Raw genomic sequence first — 17143 nt, 5'->3', positions numbered from 1 at the left:
ATATATACCTTCCTATTGCTCTTATGCTCAGCTATCGGAAGGTGAAGTATCCTGAATGAATTGTGATAGACTGTAGTTGTGCTAGGGCCTATTAAAAGTGAGCAGAAGAAAATGGAGTGTTTTGTTGTTTTGTTTGTATTTTTATAATTAAGTATAGCTTTCTTGAATTTTTGATTTCTACTTTTTGGAATGCGGAATATTCCTGTTATTAGTATATACTTATTATTATAATATTATTATTATTAATATTAATATTAATGTAAATATATTATTATTATTTCTATATTCCTCTTAATTTTACATAGAATTATTAGTACTTTCATGGAAATTTTACTAACTTTGGTGAACAGGCTTTTTAAAAACTAAATTCTTAGTCATCCTTAGTCTTTTCCATTTACCAGAGCTTGGTAGTATTTATAGTTTTTCAACTGTAAGCATGATAAAACAAGCCTTATCAAAGACATTATTATTTGAGCTGTATGATGTAAATAAAATATCCATACTAAAAAAAAGGTTTTAATACAATGTCTGAATTTTGATATTTCTATATTTCATGGAAAGAACAGTGCAACCACCTAACAACACAAACAACCTCTCTATCTCTTAGCCTTCTGAGAAAAGGTTATTATTCTTTTCAGGATAATCTCACAGCTCCTTTGGAAATCACTCTGTTGTGGTGTTTGTTTCCCTATGAACTACACATTTTATCCTTCTGATTGGACAATATCTTCTGGTGCCATGCTCTCTGATTTAAGTGCAGCCCCTGGAAGCTCAGAGCACATAACTGCAGTGCCAGCACATCAGGATGCTCACATGGCAATCAGCCACCTCGTTAGCACCTGCTCTGGGATATTTGGTGTGTCAGGGAGAAATGTGTAATTATAATCTGTGAGAGTCCTGTGTATGGAAAATATCCCTGTGACTGACTGCTCAGAAATATAAACTGTATGACATAAGCACGATTGTTCAGGTAGCATTTTATATAGTTGCCTTATGTGGAAGAATTCTCCCAGATTTTGTACTTCATATGCTTTCACTTTTTCTGCATGTCCAGTTCATACTTCTTCCTGCCAGACTGTACTTGAGGCTCAGAAGAAAGCTGTGCAGTTGTTCTTTGTGTCATAAAATGGGATATTTTTTTTTGAGGTTTGAGTGCATGGGTGTGCTTTAGCCTAATGAATAAATTGCTCTGGATTGAGTCCCTGCTAATAGTACTGTTATTGATTTCCTTCAAGAGAAGGCCTACCATTAATAGAAATGTATTCTTTTTGAGGAGTTTCAGATGGTTCTTTAGCCCAAGAAGTGCAGCCTTTGCCTCTTCATACATAACTGGAATTTGCTTATAATTTTGGAGAATATTGCAGAATTTTGATTGCAGGAAAATCCACAGAAATGCTAAACCCATATGCTTAAAGACTCACCTGAAAATTTCTTGAAATCAGTAAATCCCAAACTAGACTCAGCATCTGCTCAGCTGAAGCTGGAGTTAGTCTGACTAGGACAAATGATTCATCTTTCCACTGTCTGTATCCCATAATTTCTGTTCAGTCTTTAACTGTATGGTGACTCAAAGGTGTAAGAGAGCACATGCTGAATACTGTATTTTAAATCTGACCATCAATTAATTGAACCTGTTGCCTAGCTTTATTCTTTATCTGTAGAAAAGTTTTTAAACAAGGCTACTAAGGGCTGTTTGTGACATATTAAAACAAATTTAAGGACATAGAGAAGGGAATAAATAACAACACATTTACTCCAAGCCTTAAATTATTTCAGGAGTATTCAGCTATCATATAAAGGAAATGAGGGAAGGCAATCAATTTATGTACTCATTTTTACCAGTCTTAAGTAGAAGTTGTAAGTTTTTGAGAGTAATTAGAGTTGAAGACCAAACCACAAAACCTATGGAAGCCATAAGTCTGTTTTGTGAGGAATTATTTATTTCATTATTTGTGTCCAAGTTCTGTATGAGCAACAGGGCAGAAAAGCAAGTAGCATCTAAGATGAGGATATACCTTTTTATACCTGACTATCTTATTGATGTTAAGCACATCCACCAGATCAGGTCTTATCAATGTTGTAGGTAGGTTCTCAGGAAGATGGGATTTTAAAATTGGGGCCTCTTGGCATCTCTGCTTTCCTCTGCATAAGCCATTTTACCTGTGTAGTGTGTGCTAATCCAGTGTCTGTAATGTGTGTAACTTTGAAAAAGTAAAAACAAATGAAAAGCACTGTATTACAGAAAAATTTTAGAAGCTTAAACCAAACCCAAAACAAACAAACCCCACCTGAAAAGTCAAAATCCATCAAATTATTTGCAAAATTAAAGAATCCACATTTGAGGACTTAAATGTAGTGGATGAAAAAATGGTGCTTTTTTTTAACTGGACATTTTAAAACCTGTGTAATTGCAGTCGCTTCTGCAGTGGAGTTTAGAGGATACACCTATGATTCCTCTCCCTGGTCTAATTTTATCTGCACATGTTCACCCTGTACTTACTTTCCCCAAAGCTTTACAGGTCTTTGATCCAAGTATGGGATCTATTAATGTGAATGAATCTTGTGTGTGTTGTCTTTATCCTGCTATTGAAAGAGGCATTGTTTGTGAAAACACAGTGTTCCGTATTTATGGCTCTCTCTCACGTTATAGATTTGGCTTGCATCCTCCTCATTGTCTTGGCAAGATGAAAATTAAACAAGAATGTCTGTGCCCCAATTGGGAAAAGGATACATTAATTATTGTAGCTGAATGACATTGATTACAGCAATTAAGCTTTTTTTTAAAATTTATTTTAAATAATGTCTTTCATTGTACGTGACTGTGCTAACCCAGTGTTTTCTTGCTTTATTTTGAAAATTGTCTTGAGGGAAAAGCTTTCTTTCATATTCAAATAACCTTATTCTCTGTTCAGACGAGTTGTGCATACAGTGTGGAGGGAAAAATGTTTTTAAAATGCACTCGTTTTACTTTTTTAACCTTTTTCTTCTCACTTTCTTTTGTTAGGAGAAAAACCAGGTACCTGTGGGGAACTAGTAGCAGTCTTGCTTTATAAGCATTTTCTAGGTTCAGAAAGCCCTAGGAAAATGTCACATTCAAGTTACTTTAGAATATATTATCTGTGCTCCATTATTGGCTGTGGTTTCTGTCCAAGGTTAAATACTCTGAGCAGTTCTTGGTTTTACTAACAGGAGCTGCATTGTGTTACTCATGGGGGATTCTATATAAAGGAAACCATGTTTCCGTGATAAAAAACTGATTTCCTTTAGAATGTGCAGTTCACTAGGTGACAATTTTTAATGTGTTTTTAATAAACTGATTGTGGAAAGAAATAATTTTGCTTTATAGTGAATATTCCCCCTGGTGTGCTTCTTAAAATTGAGTTCTGGATTCAAGAACAAACTTGGGTTAAACAGAGTAACACCACTGTAACCTGGCTATAAAGCTGTGTTTATGGCAGGACTTATTTATTTGAAAATACAAAATAAACAGGCATTTGGGTAATTATTGTGCTGCAATGCTGTAATGCAGGGGATCAGCTCTGCCACTCTTAGGCCATTCAGTGCTATAAAACCCTCCACTTCTTTATGATGTAGGTTTCTCATCATAATTTTATTTTTGAAAGCAGAATAAATCCTGATGAGCCAATACATTTATCTTCTGGGAATTTTTAGTATTATATGATGACTTCAAGTGGTTTGATAAGCTTTTTCCTCAGTGACTCTTAAAAGCCTTTTGTTAGAGTTGCTTTTAAAAATTACTGGTGTAAAACATGACCAGTTTTATTGCTTAGAATAGTTGCGAAATTTTAAATAATTCTGAGCCACTGCATACATTTTATTACCTAGAGAATGATTTCTGTTCCTTTAAAATGAACCAACTTGTCACTGAAATTTGTAAAACTTCCTCAATAAATAAATTTGTATTCGTGAAAAAATTGTACCTCTATTGCTCTAGAGCAGCAGTGACATGCTCAATAGCTACATTCTTTTATAATGTTGCTCAGTGTATATTAGACAAATGAAACTGTCTCTGATTATTCTTAAATTTGGTTTAAGAAACAGAGTGGGGAAGTATGTGAAGTGTAGGGAATTTTGAGAGTACATTTAACTGTGGACCAGTGAGAAGTCACCAGTGATGACTTCAGCTGTTAGTAATAACACTGTTTAATACAATCATCTGTAAATAGTAAAGGAAGGCGTGATGTGCTAAATTTAGCACATTCCCACAATGTGATTCCCACATCTCATTTAATTTATACAGTTGTTACTAGTTACTTATTTTTAAAGTAAAAAGAAGTCATCAACATTTTCTCTGTTAATAATCTCAAGTGCTTTCTATTTCAGGAAAAAAAAAATCCAATCTCCTTTAACACCCTAGAACTTCGAGTCTTTGTTCCTCAATTAAGATACTGATCATCTGCATTTGACTATTTGAATCTTTGCTTTGTTTTGGTATTTGAAAACCCAGAAATCCTTTGCTATGTTTCTTTTTTAGGAACAGAGTGTGAAGACCTCATAGAAGAGTTGCTGTGTTGCCTCATCCAGCTCATTGTTGAAATTCCCCTCTTGTAAGTAGGCCTTTTTATTTTCTTTTTTTTCCTTAGTCTTCTTTTATAAACTGAGCATTTAAGAGAATATGAAACTTGTAGTAATGGGTTTATAATGTTTAAATAGTTGTATTTGAATGTTCCATGTGATGGAGCAGTACAGATAATGTGCACAGATAAGTACACATAAGTACAGATAAGCTGCTGCCACTGCCAGCCCTGAATATTCTGTTGGAAGAAGTACATGATGAACGTCTCACACCCAGTTCAAACCATCAACAGAAGTTATTCCATTTGTTTCAGGTACCCCTGTCAGCACACAGACAGTAACTGGTGGAAATGGTTGTGCTCATGGTACAGGGGAAGGTACAGTGGAGGTGTCACTTCAGCTCTGGGGTATGCAGTAAGGTGAAAACTAAAGTTCTTCTGCAGTTCTGTGGGGGTTTAAATTGCAAAAATAAATCATATTGTGCTATTTAATACTGATTTCTAAAATTCCAGTGAATTGATGTCTGAAGAAGGGACAAGAGAAATGAATAAGTGGAATGTTTTTGTAGATCTCCAGATTTGTTTACATGGCTTTTTTTCATGCATCTGTTCTATTTGAGAGATGTTGATTCCACGTCTTTTTGGGATATGTGTCATAAAACATAGTTCAGTGTTTTATGTAGGAGAGCATGCTTTGTTCTTTGGAAAAAAAGAAGTGTTCTTTCATTTTTGTGGAAGTGTTCTGATGAATTTAGACTTTTTTCCCTTTGCTAAAAGTAGAGTGAGCAGTGTCTTTAATGTTAAATTGTGTTGTAGTCTGTGTCTAAAACGTAGTGCCCCAGCTGAAGCATTGCAGCATTGGAGGAGTTTGAGGTTGTCTGTTACGGTGTAATATAGAGTTCTGCTACCTTGCAGCTGGGATTGTTCTTTTGGTTGGAAAACTGATAAAGGTGCAATGTTTTTTGAAACATTGCTGTCATTAAATGCAGCTCTGTCAATGTTAATGTGAGGGATTTGTGTAGGTAGAGTGTAATGAATTAGTGGTGTGATTCAGAGTGTCATTCCACAGAGCTTGTCAGGACTTCCTGGAACAGATACACGCTTTGTTTGGAGCAGATTAGAGGAAGTACAAAGGGCTGAGGGGACTGTGATATACGGGCAAGTTCATGAATCCTGCAGGGTTTTATTTTTCCTTCTTGGAAGTACCGATGTGTGTGTGTAGTCCAGTATCCTTTATTCTGCCTTACCAGCAGAAGAAAATACGGTGGCGTGATTGTTGCTCACCCACTTCAACAACTGAACCTGTCAGCATCTCTGTTTCTGTGTGAATGTGGTTGCTGCAAGTGGAAGCAGCTGCTGAAAGCTCTTGTATTACTATAAAATCTATTGCTAAAATGGCTTGTTAAAAAGAAAATTATAAAGCCTGTCCATAATTTAATATTCAGCTATATCAAAAACTCGCATTTCATAAGACAGAGATGTGGAAGATTTTTGTTTTGTGGTTAGTTGTGTTTTTTTTGTCAAATAAGTTTTTTTAGCTGCATTTCTCCTGAAACAGTATGTTACTGATTGCTAATAGATACTAACACTTACAAAAATGTGTTATTACTGTCTTGTTTATCACTAGAACATGTTTTACAACGTGATAATGCCTTAACTAAGAATTTTGTTCCCGTATCATCGGAAGGGAAATGGGTAGGGGAAAGGAGATATTGGAATACTTGAATTCTCTAATACACAATCCAACTATCTTCTTCATAAAAATGTTATAAAGTATTACTTTCTTATTAATTTTGTTCAAGAGAGTGATCAGGATTGTTTTCATAGTGAGTTTACTTCTTGCTTATCTCCCTCTCCCTGGTCAGGAGTTACTAGAGATTCTTTCCTATTTTGTTTCAAGGGAGTAGTCCATTTCTGTCTTTAGCTGGAATGAATCAAGAGAACTGCAAGCCTAGTATGTGAATTTGGGGAAGGGGTAGATTGAATGGAATATATGAAATATTCAAACTTGTAATGATCTCTGTGTCAGGACTTAGGATCACCTGTGAGAGAACAGATAGCTCTGGCAGCTTGCAGTGGCACTGTAACAGAGTGTCTAGCTGTAAAGATACTACTAAAGATGAATTTTTGTTGTGACAGACCATTAAAATCTCCATGCTGAGCTGGTCTTCGAAGTGTCTTTCAGAACAGCAAAGATTTTGTTAGGAGCATTCAATAGCCGTAACAGAGGATTGTGACAATTACTGTGTCCCTTGGGCTCTGTAGAGGCAGTTGGGTGAAGGAGTGGATACAGCTGGCAGCTGCTGTCTGAATATATTGCTTGTCTGCATCCCAGTTAAAGCTTATATATTTCTCCTTCACTGAAACTGTAACACTATTTTTTAAAGCATGGAAGGCCATCTCTATGTTGAGAATGCAGGAACAGAGGTACCTGTGCAGCTGTCTCACACTCCTTCCTTTTGAACTTCTGAATGTCATGTCAGGTGCTTGGGATACCTGTGTGTGGTATTTTGCAGGCAGGTACATGGTTGTTCCAGACTGGTTGGGGAGCAGCTCTGTGGAAAAGAATTTTGGTACATCCTGGTTGTAGCCGAGAAGTTGTGAGAGGCTGGACATGGCCCAGCCATGTGCACTAGAACTCAGAAACCCTTCTGGCCTGGGCTGGTCCCCCATCGTGGGCAGCAGGGGAGGGGGGATTGTGCCCCTGTGCCCCTGTGCTCAGGTGAGACCCCACCTGCAGAGCTGCCCCAGCCCTGGGCAACAACAGCACAAGGACGTGGAGCTGCTGGAGCCAGCCCAGAGGAGGCCACGCAGCTGCTGCCAGGGCTGGAGCCCCTGTGCTCTGGAGCCAGCCTGGGAGAGCTGGGGCTGCTCCCCTGCACAAGAGAAGGCTCCAGGGAGAGCTGAGAGCCCCTGGCAGGGCCTAAAGGGGCTCCAGGAGAGCTGCCCAGGGACTGGGGACAAGGCCTGCAGGGACAGCACACAGGCAATGGCTTCCCAGTGCCAGAGGGCAGGCCCAGCTGGGATATTGGGAAGGAATTGCTGGCTGGGAGGGTGGGCAGGCCCTGGCACAGGGTGCCCAGAGCAGCTGGGGCTGCCCCTGGATCCCTGCAGTGTCCAAGGCCAGGCTGGACAGGGCTCGGAGTGGAAGGTGTGCCTGCCCATGGTAGAGGGTGGGACTGGATGAGCTTTAAGATCCCTTCCAACCCAAACCATTCTGGGATTCTAAATGTAAGAAGTTTGGGCTTGGCAGGGACACTGAATTTGGAAGTCTCCAGTCTTTTTCTGAGTATGGGCAGATGTCACTCACCTCTGAGTTTGCTTCAGTTACCAGCCTTGCAGAATAAGCTCATTTCTGCCTACAAAACAACCTATGGTATACTTAAAAATTGCAGGTGGACTGTGTTTCTCAAAATTAATAAGGAAGGTGTGGGATGTAGAAGAAGATAAATTTGAAATCTCTGTCCCTTATTATGAAATGTAACTTTTTTCTTGGGGGGGTGGCAGTGCAGATAGTCTGCAGAACCTTTCTGGGAGGCAGAGCATTTCTGGAAGTGTCTCAGTTTTTTACAGGGAATTTAAGACAATCTTCCTTAAATTTAGTTTGTATTGGAAAAGGCAAATGTGCTTTAAGGCAGAAATAGGTTGGAATAGGTACTCTGGGACGCTGCAACATTGTGGTGCTGTGTCTGAGAGTTATTGAAAATATCTTGAATTACCTTTCTGAAAAACAGGCTGTGCTGCATTGTACAAAATGCCAGGGATAAAGGTTTCAGGTTTAATTTTATAGAAAATACAGGTTTCAACAATTAGACTTGTGCAGTCCCTTATAACACTTGTATGTTGATGTTTGATATATGATTCCCTTGGGTGTGCTATAGATACTCTGCTTTTTCTTTGGTTTTGCTAATGTTAGCACTCAAGAGTGTACACTAATGATTTGAACTGCATAGTCGGCAAAAAGATACAATGTTAGCATTTAATTGTACGACTTCTATGTAGAAAGTATTGGTAACATTTTGTTGCAGGATGGAGCTCCTAAAGCTTTAAATTATAAAGGCTTCTTTCAGCAGCTTGTTAAGAGCTTGTATCCATAACTGAACATCTGGTTGTTATCAGTGCATTTTCACTTCATTAAAAACTATAAATGCATGTGGAGGAGAAATGAAATACTGTGATCTAGTTACATCACTCCTAAGTAGCACCCTGTGGTGCCAGTACATGTTAGTTGATATTTCTGTTACATTCCCTTATTTTCTCTAGTTATGGTTGTTTTAGGGTGCAGTCTTAGTTATTTGGAAATTTAAATGTTGACAATGTTTTGACTCATTTAGGGATGCTCGCTGCATTTTATGGGAGCTTAAAAGTCAAATGTAGGCAGAAGAAAGGCAATACAATTGATTATAAAGGTCTACAAAATAACTGCAGTGTAGGAAAGGTGCCAGATGATGAGAAATGTTTATGCTTTCTTGCTTGTGTGAGCAGCAAAGAGATAAATGTTTTCTGTTCTAGCTCAGGAGTTCCATATTTTAATTATTTTTGTTACTTTCAAAAGAACAGGTCAGAATAGTGCTTTTTAAAAAGAGTCTATTCAAGGAATTTTTATCAGGATTGTAGTAGCTCCATTATTTGGGAAACATGTGACTTTGGCATTTTTGGCAACTTTGTCTAATCATCAAAGGCAAACTTCCATCTGTTTAAACTGATGTCGAAGGGAGCGAAAGCATCCAAACTGAGAGAGATTTGTGTTGCTTCACTTTGAAGATCCTCAAAGTTTAACACTATTGTGCTCTGTTTAGGAGGGAGCTGATTCATATAAAGGAAGTTTTATTTGCTGCTGCACCTTGGGGTGGTGCAGCAAATAAAACATGTTTTATGTATTTGGAAGGTTTTCTTAATCATTCATATCCTTATTTCTAACGGTATATGTGCTGTGTTTTTAGTGTCCAGATATCCTGAGTAGGAGAACCTTTATCTGTATCACATATTCTTACTTCGTTCTAGTTTAATTTTAGACTTAGATCTGTATTTCTCTATGGCCTATCTGTCCACTAGGTGCGCTTTGATTTGTAACAAACTTCCTCACCTCAAAGCAAAGTATCAGAGGTCTGTTGTTTTTTGTGCATTATGCTGTGTATCAAATTCCTAATAATCTGCTTCCTGATATGGTTTTCAGCCCTGTTTTCACAAAAGATGATGGGTGTTGAAAAACCTATGGTTGCAGATATTTGGGTCTCAACAGCAAAGACATAGAGAGGCTGTGGAGCAGGTCTGCCTTTCACTTGGGCTGCATCACTGAAATGCAGGATATGATTCCTGTGGTTTGGCTTTGTGTAGAACTCTCAGATGGTCTAATGAAGGTGTTTGATCACATGGGTCATCTTTTCTTTCCTGGAGGTTGGAAGCTCTACCTGGGTGTCTCCGCAGCCATCCATTTTTATGGGAATTTCGGCTGCTCTCTTGTGTTCTGTTGTTTGAAAAGTAATGTCTTTTAATTAGTTTAATTGGATATTGGTAACAAGACTGGGTGATACGTAAAACAAATAAAGAATAATACAGCTTCTCCCTGCAACATTTAAAAGTCCAGAATTTCTTCTAGTATTTTTAATCTGTAGAGGGAAGAAATAAATATCAGTGAGGTGAAAATATACAAAGTCACATAGTCTCAGGTTGTTTAGGAACAGGTCTGTGAAAAAAGGATCTCGAGTCCAGCTATCATGTTAATCCTTTAGAGTATTTCCGTATTGTTGATGTTGCCAGGGCTGGAGCCCCTCTGCTCTGGAGCCAGCCTGGGAGAGCTGGGGCTGCTCCCCTGCACAAGAGAAGGCTCCAGGGAGAGCTGAGAGCCCCTGGCAGGGCCTAAAGGGGCTCCAGGAGAGCTGCCCAGGGACTGGGGACAAGGCCTGCAGGGACAGCACACAGGCAATGGCTTCCCAGTGCCAGAGGGCAGGCCCAGCTGGGATATTGGGAAGGAATTGCTGGCTGGGAGGGTGGGCAGGCCCTGGCACAGGGTGCCCAGAGCAGCTGGGGCTTCCCCTGGATCCCTACAGTGTCCAAGGCCAGGCTGGACAGGGCTTGGATGTTTAGGGGAAGGTGTGCCTGCCCATGGGAGAGGGTGGAATGAAATTATTTTTAAGGTACTTACAACGCAAATCATTGTGGGATTTTTTGTTTTCTCACCCTATTCTTCTCCCAGTTGAGAGTACCCAGTATGGGGGAGATGCAGTATGAAATGCCAGAGATGCTTGCTTCTTCCAGTCAGTGTTTGTTGAATGCTCCCTTGGGACATCTCCCAAATGTTCGGAGTCAGCTGTAATGAGTGTAGAGCATTATCAGCTGCCACAGTGCGTATGTGCCATCAGTGAGTGTAAAATTAGGACTGTTTCCAAGAGGAAAGATTATGTTCTCTTTGAGTTGTTGTACTTGTATCCTGAGACTGATAGCCAGATATTGTACTTGCTTTTCAGTTTTCAAAACTGATCCTATCCTCTGTGGTGACTCCTCTTTCACCTTTCTGGTGGGCCCTCAGGAAGCAGGGAAATGAAACCTGGTTCCTGTATGATTTGAGACTTTTTGTATGAATCAGCCCTTTTGGCAACTCTCCTAAATTAGAAAATGGGTTACCTTTTAACCTTTTAATACTCGGAGTAGACAGCTCTGGCTGGGTGAAAGTTCAGGAAAATATTCGAACAGGGAGGGGGCTCGGTCTAGGGGTGGGAGTTGAAATTTGGAGTTTAGTTTCTGACTGTTCAGGCTGTTTGCTCTATAGGTGTGAAATAATTTATGAGCTCTCAGCCTCTATGTGCTGATACAGAAATAGCTGCATTTCACTGAGTAATTAAAGTGTTTACAACAGCATGTGCCTTCAGAGTGTTAATTGGAGTTTGTAGCTGAGATTTTCCTCTACGGTGCCTCTGTGCTTCACCTTCGTTCCTCTGTCACAGACCTCTCTCTCACAGGCAGGGAACAAAGCTGAATGATTGGGGAGCACAGAAAGCACTTGTGAGTCGTGCTTGGCCTTGGAGAGAAGCCAACAGCAGCAGGATGGTGACACATAGGTAGATTGTTGAAGTTCTTGGTAGGTGATGCTGATAGGAGGTCATCCACATGGTTTTGGATGGATAAAGCAGATGCCAGGATGCTGGGGAGCTGTGGTTTCAACAGGACCATAGCTCTTGTTCTGTGTGGGGTGACTGCATCATTTGGAAACAGTCTTTGGGCTAAGGTTGGATAGGGCTTGGAGCAACCTGGTCTAGTGGAAGGTGTTCTGTCTGTGTCAGGAGGTGGAACTGGATGATCTTTAAGGTCCCTTCTGACACAAACCAGTCTAGGATTCAATGATTATAATTTATACGTTTGCCACTAAAGTTAATAAATAAAATAAATCTAATAAAATGAATGTTCTTGGTGGAAGACCAGAAGAGAAGTGATATTGTCTCCAGTCCATATCCTGGAAGAATTAGGTACTGCACCAATTTCTTCTAAAGCAGTACTACTGTATGTCTAAATGCAGTGCTGCTTTAAAACAGCACTGCAAGAGCTATAGAGGTCCTAGAGGAGCCCAGGATCTCTACTACCCACCCAACAAAGCAGATTAAGATGGAACATGGTCTGGCTTAGTAGAATTTATTTCCTGGAGGTTGTGGACTCCCCATCCCTGGAAGTGTCCAAAGCCAGGTTGGATGTGTCTTGGAGCACCATGGGACAGGACAGTAGAAGGCAGGGAATGGGACTGGATGAGCTTCAAGGTGCCTCCCAACCCAAACCATTCTGTGATTTTCATTTTTGTCTTTTGATTTAATGAGTTGTTATATAACAGTTACTATTAATCATACAACTTCATTGTTTAATTTAAAAGTTTTTATTAAAATGATCTGGCATCATTTGCTTTTTGAAGGAGTCCACTGATGTATCAGTTTTTCATTGAAACATAGACTGCAAACACATGTTAAATACACACACACATTTGTTATGCCAATATCAGGGAATCTTGCATTTTAGAGCTCCTCATTCTATGAGGAATCCATAATTTAACATAATTTCAGATAGATATGGTATCTTGTGTCTTTTCTTCAGAGAGTACATGATTATGTATAAGGTTTGTTGCCAGAAATCAGTTTCGGCTTGGGTGTCAGATGGGAGGACCTGGACCTGTTCCATCCGGTCCAAGGATGTCACTGCATACGAGGTGTGATATCAGGAGGACAGCTCCCTGGGATAAGAGAAGAACCCAAATTCAGGAGAGAAATGATTGCCATGAGTTCTAGACTTCAGTCTATCTCAGATTCTTTCTGTGTGAAAGATGTGTGTTTTGAGAGGCAGACCTGTGTATCTGCTAACTTGTCTTCCTCATATGGGAATAAATCTCTCTTTGGAAAGGAGAGAGAGAGAATAAGATGAAAAAATTGAGGATAACTAATGAATCCCCAAAAGAGAAAATCCAAAAGAGGAGAAAGAAAAGACCTCTGCATGTTTTGGTACATTGCTTTATGAAGTCCATTTATGCAGAACATGAGCTCTATCTGTGTATTTTTCATTTGTTTTGTAAGACGCTTGAGAAGGAAAAAAAAAATGCCACAGAAGCTCAAAGCAACATGCAGTTATTCTGGCTTTCTGAAATAAGTAGTTAAATAATTTTGACATGTAATTGATACATGAGTTCATTATTTCTAGTTTCCTCCTTATCTGCAAGCAAACAGTTTTCAGGGGAAGTTGGAGATCAGCATAAATTCCATGTAAAGTCATTCTATGTGACCAATAGCTTTGAATAAAATAAAAAAAAAAACTAAACCAAGACCCCCTATTATATAGTCTCTCAATATAAATAAACAGTATGTTCTTTGAAGATGAAAGAGGTTTCTGGTAGTTCTTGTGATCCTTTAGAAATGCCTGAGTTGCAGAAAAACGTACATTTGACCCTTGGTGGAAAAAATAATTTTTCTCTGAAGCTTTATCCTTGTGCTGATAAATTAAGGGTGACTGGACCTCAGGGGTTACCCCAGATATCAAGACCCTGCTTGTGTTTATGTCAGAGCAGATTTAATTTGAACAGATTCTACAGGTTTGAATGGAGTGTTTCTAAGTTAAATGTGCCCTGTCTGGATTTTGAACTTAGAGAAAATGAGAATAACTCACTAAGTGGAACTGCTTGAGTTTACCTTTCTGTTTGTTTATTCTGTCAGAGTTATATAAGGGTATTGAAAGCAGATTTTTTTTCCTCACAAATGTACTTAATACAGTACAGTAATCTCTTAGTTTATTTTTTCATGCAGATTCTTATCAAAACAGAAAATTATTTTGTAATGTTTCTTCAAATTTGCTACTCTACTTGTGTGGGTTATAATAAAAACAAAAATAAAATAATAAAAATAATTATAAAAATAATCGAATGAATGAAATAAATATTAATAAAAATAAACGAATGAATGATTGTAATGGAGAAGATGTATACTGGACCCCAAAATTTTTTTCCTCTCTGAATAGAGACCCAGTGCATCTTGTAGTATGTCATGAAGTTATTACCCTTTTCATTCATCGCCTTGGGGTAGGAGACATTGTTCTCGTATTCTCAGCCTCATTTGTCATAAGGATAAGTTTCTGAACATTTTTCTTATAATATCAAAAAAGTATTTTCCCGAACTGTTGGTTTTATTTTGATAGAAAAACATTTCTTAATTTTTTTTTGCTGGTGGCTGAACATTTGATAACTATATGTATATATATATATATAAAAATCCTCTTTGCTTTGCTTGGGATGTGTGTGGGTGGTGGTTTGCACAGCACCCCTGGTTAGGAGAAGGAGCAGGCACTGTTCCTAGTGCAGCCTTGCTTCTGGCTGAGATGACTTTGCTGTGGAACCAGATCAGAGTGTAACCTCTGGCCTGATCTAATTATCAGCATTTACACTGGCAAACTTCCTCAGGAGTGGGCAAAAAGTCAGGTAACTTGCGGAGAGTAAAAGTAATCCAAAAGGACATCATGATTTTCAGGAAAATATTACTTAGGCAGTATGTCCTTTCCCAACCCGTAACTTCAAATGTTTGATGTTCAAATGCTCAAGTGAGGTGAGAGAAAATAAAATATAGTGGGTTTGCACAACCTCCACTTTTAAAAACATTTTTGTATGAGAGGTGGTGCAGTCTGTGAATTGTGATCCAGGAAATTATGATTCCAGTTTGATGTTGGCTTTGAGTAAATAACTGCACCCTACAGAAACTGTGGCCTGGAGCTGCTGCAGAAGAGCTTAACTTAAGCTGTGCATTGTGATGCATGGAATTCTTCTTTTCACACTTCACAGTAATGCATGTTGTTTACAGCATATCTGGGCAGCAGACTTGAGAATATTAAGCTATTTGATTGTGTTAAAAATTCGAGTAATTTCTCCTAAATAAAATCCTGTGTATTTCAGTGAGGACCACACCAGCTCTGATCCCGAGACTAGTGAAAATCTAGTAATTCTGGGGTTAATTTATTTTGCCTCGGGAGATTGCATTGTAGTTTTCAAGTCATCGCTTGAAAGAGCACTTAGTTTTATGCTTACACTTGTACTAGCTGTTGAGAATAAAATTTTTGGAAGGCAACATTGTAACAGAGAAAAATTTTAGCACCACTGATTAAATAACATCGATGATGATTTGTTCTTGATTTTTAAAAAATTTTAAATAGAGGTACTATTAAATATTTGCATTCTACAACAATAAGCAGATTTTGAATTTCCAGTATGTCCCAGGTCAGAAAACCTTGGTAATTGTTGCAGGGAAACCATTGTAACTTAGCAATACTGGATTGTGAAGCATACTATGGAAATTAAATAGTGACAATGGGAGAAACATTAAAAGGACTTGTGATAACAATAACAATACTTGATAGCAATATTTCTGATGAACTGGAGGATGGTGCTGTTGCACCAAATTAAATACCTCATTTTGGAGGTAAAAATGGTCTTTGGTTGAAAGTAAGAACGATACTGGTTCATATCCAAGTTAGTTCATTGTGTTTTGAAACACAATTTGTTTCTTGCAGTCTGCAATTTGTTGCTGATTAAGGAGGCAAATGGCATTTTTCTCTCCCTTTTGAAAACAAGATTTCTAACAAAGTCATTGTAGGCAGAGGTGGGAACAGAAAGCACAAGATATTTTTAATAGTGTGCCTGTCATCTGTTCTGCTGCACAGCCTTTCCTAATCAGCCTGAGCTAAATGAACTTTGCTGAACTGTCTGGTGTCTGTATTTAAGCATTGCACCTCATTCTTTGTGATAATCTATGAAACCTTGAAACTTTCTACTTCCCTATTACCTCAAAAAATACCATTTAAAACTGAACAATGTATGTGGTATCCTGATACCCTAAGAGTTCTGTACACTTGATCTGGTATTTTGGTGTATTACATTCCTGTCACAGGGATCCAGTTTTCTTGGCTTGTGTTGGGCTAGCCTGGACATTCATTCCCTCACTTAGCATGATGGTTTTCTGTCAATTTTGTTTAACAGTACAAAGAGCACACTTCTGAGAGATATTTATTATTTTTAGGAAGAAGTATAGTCGATCAATTGCAACTTTAGTGCTATGACCAGTACCTCTTTTTACATTGTTTTGTCCCTTGTCATATGAAAAAGGTGCTTATTTCTAAACAAAAAAATTCTTATTTCTAAACAACAACCCATTTTTGGTGTGAAATGATTATAGGTTTCTTGAATTTGTTGTTTACACGTTCCTAGTTGAAACTCTCTGTGCTACACAGTGTATAGCTTCAGGTGAACCTACCAAGTATTCTTGGAAATCAGCTTGTAAACAACCCAGTAGATTAATCTCTGTAATATTCCCTTTATTCTGCAGAGATATTACATACAGCATTTCTTTGGAAGCCGTGACAACTCTCATTGTGTTCCTCTCCTGCCAGTTATTCCACAAAGAGATTCTTCGAGAGAGCATCATTCACAGATACCTGATGCATGGTCGATGGTATGTCCTGCTCCGGGGTGCTGCCTTAGGGCAAAGCGAACGCTGTTGGTTCCTCCTTTAGGGTGTTTGTACCTGAAAACAGAAGGCAGCAAAATGTTATCTTGATACAAAATTTGTTCTGCTCGAAAGAGAATGGGAAAATAAACATACGTAAAGGTTTTTAGAGGGATTTGGGTGGAAATCTCACAGCCCAGACTTCAGTAAAATTAATTTGGAAATAATTTTTATATTTTGAGAGTAATTTCATTAACTTAAAACAGCATTTACTTTTCAGGATGGTTTTTTGATTCAGCAATGAGTCTTGTAGCACTGCAGCCTAGAGAACTCAGGTCTCTCAGAAATGCTAGAGCTTTCTTGCCATCCAGATAAGCAGCAGTCATTGGAAGATGAAGACACATGCTGTGCTGAGCTGAAGGGAACACTTAGCCAGGGGTAAACCTGGTTGTGTGAGTAAGACCACTTGTTCTGGCAAGTTAATGGTTGTGTTCAAGTGCTTTCACAGTGGCTTACATGCCTTTTGGTCAGGCTCCCATACATCCTCTTTCAACTTCCAGTTCCATATGGGAAGATTTTTCATAAATGTATTTATTCTCTGGTTTTCTGAAGATTCTACTAGGTATAAGAGACAGTTACTGCTCTAATGTGCAG

The 17143-nt window shown here is 38.6% G+C and overlaps 1 protein-coding gene across 10 annotated transcripts in view; it reads left to right on the top strand.

The window, feature by feature from the left end:
* DYM (dymeclin) overlaps positions 1 to 17143 on the top strand; it is a 211971-nt gene that overhangs the window by 25194 nt on the left and 169634 nt on the right. For 6 of the 10 annotated variants that reach the window (XM_014257062.2, XM_014257060.2, XM_088054391.1 and 3 more), the window contains exons 6-8: positions 4496 to 4568; positions 4851 to 4943; positions 16370 to 16495. In XM_014257062.2, the coding sequence (XP_014112537.1) occupies positions 4496 to 4568; positions 4851 to 4943; positions 16370 to 16495 (292 nt within the window). The remainder of the gene's footprint in view (positions 1 to 4495; positions 4569 to 4850; positions 4944 to 16369; positions 16496 to 17143) is intronic. The other 4 variants (XM_005528071.3, XM_014257063.2, XM_088054394.1 and 1 more) reach the window with 1 other exon arrangement.

The sequence above is a fragment of the Pseudopodoces humilis genome, chromosome 4 (genome assembly GCF_049639895.1).
Source record: "Pseudopodoces humilis isolate 2021_Gansu_Grassland_sample_001 chromosome 4, ASM4963989v1, whole genome shotgun sequence".
NCBI classification, from domain to species: Eukaryota; Metazoa; Chordata; class Aves; order Passeriformes; family Paridae; genus Pseudopodoces; species Pseudopodoces humilis.
This window is presented reverse-complemented; position numbering and strand designations above follow the sequence as displayed.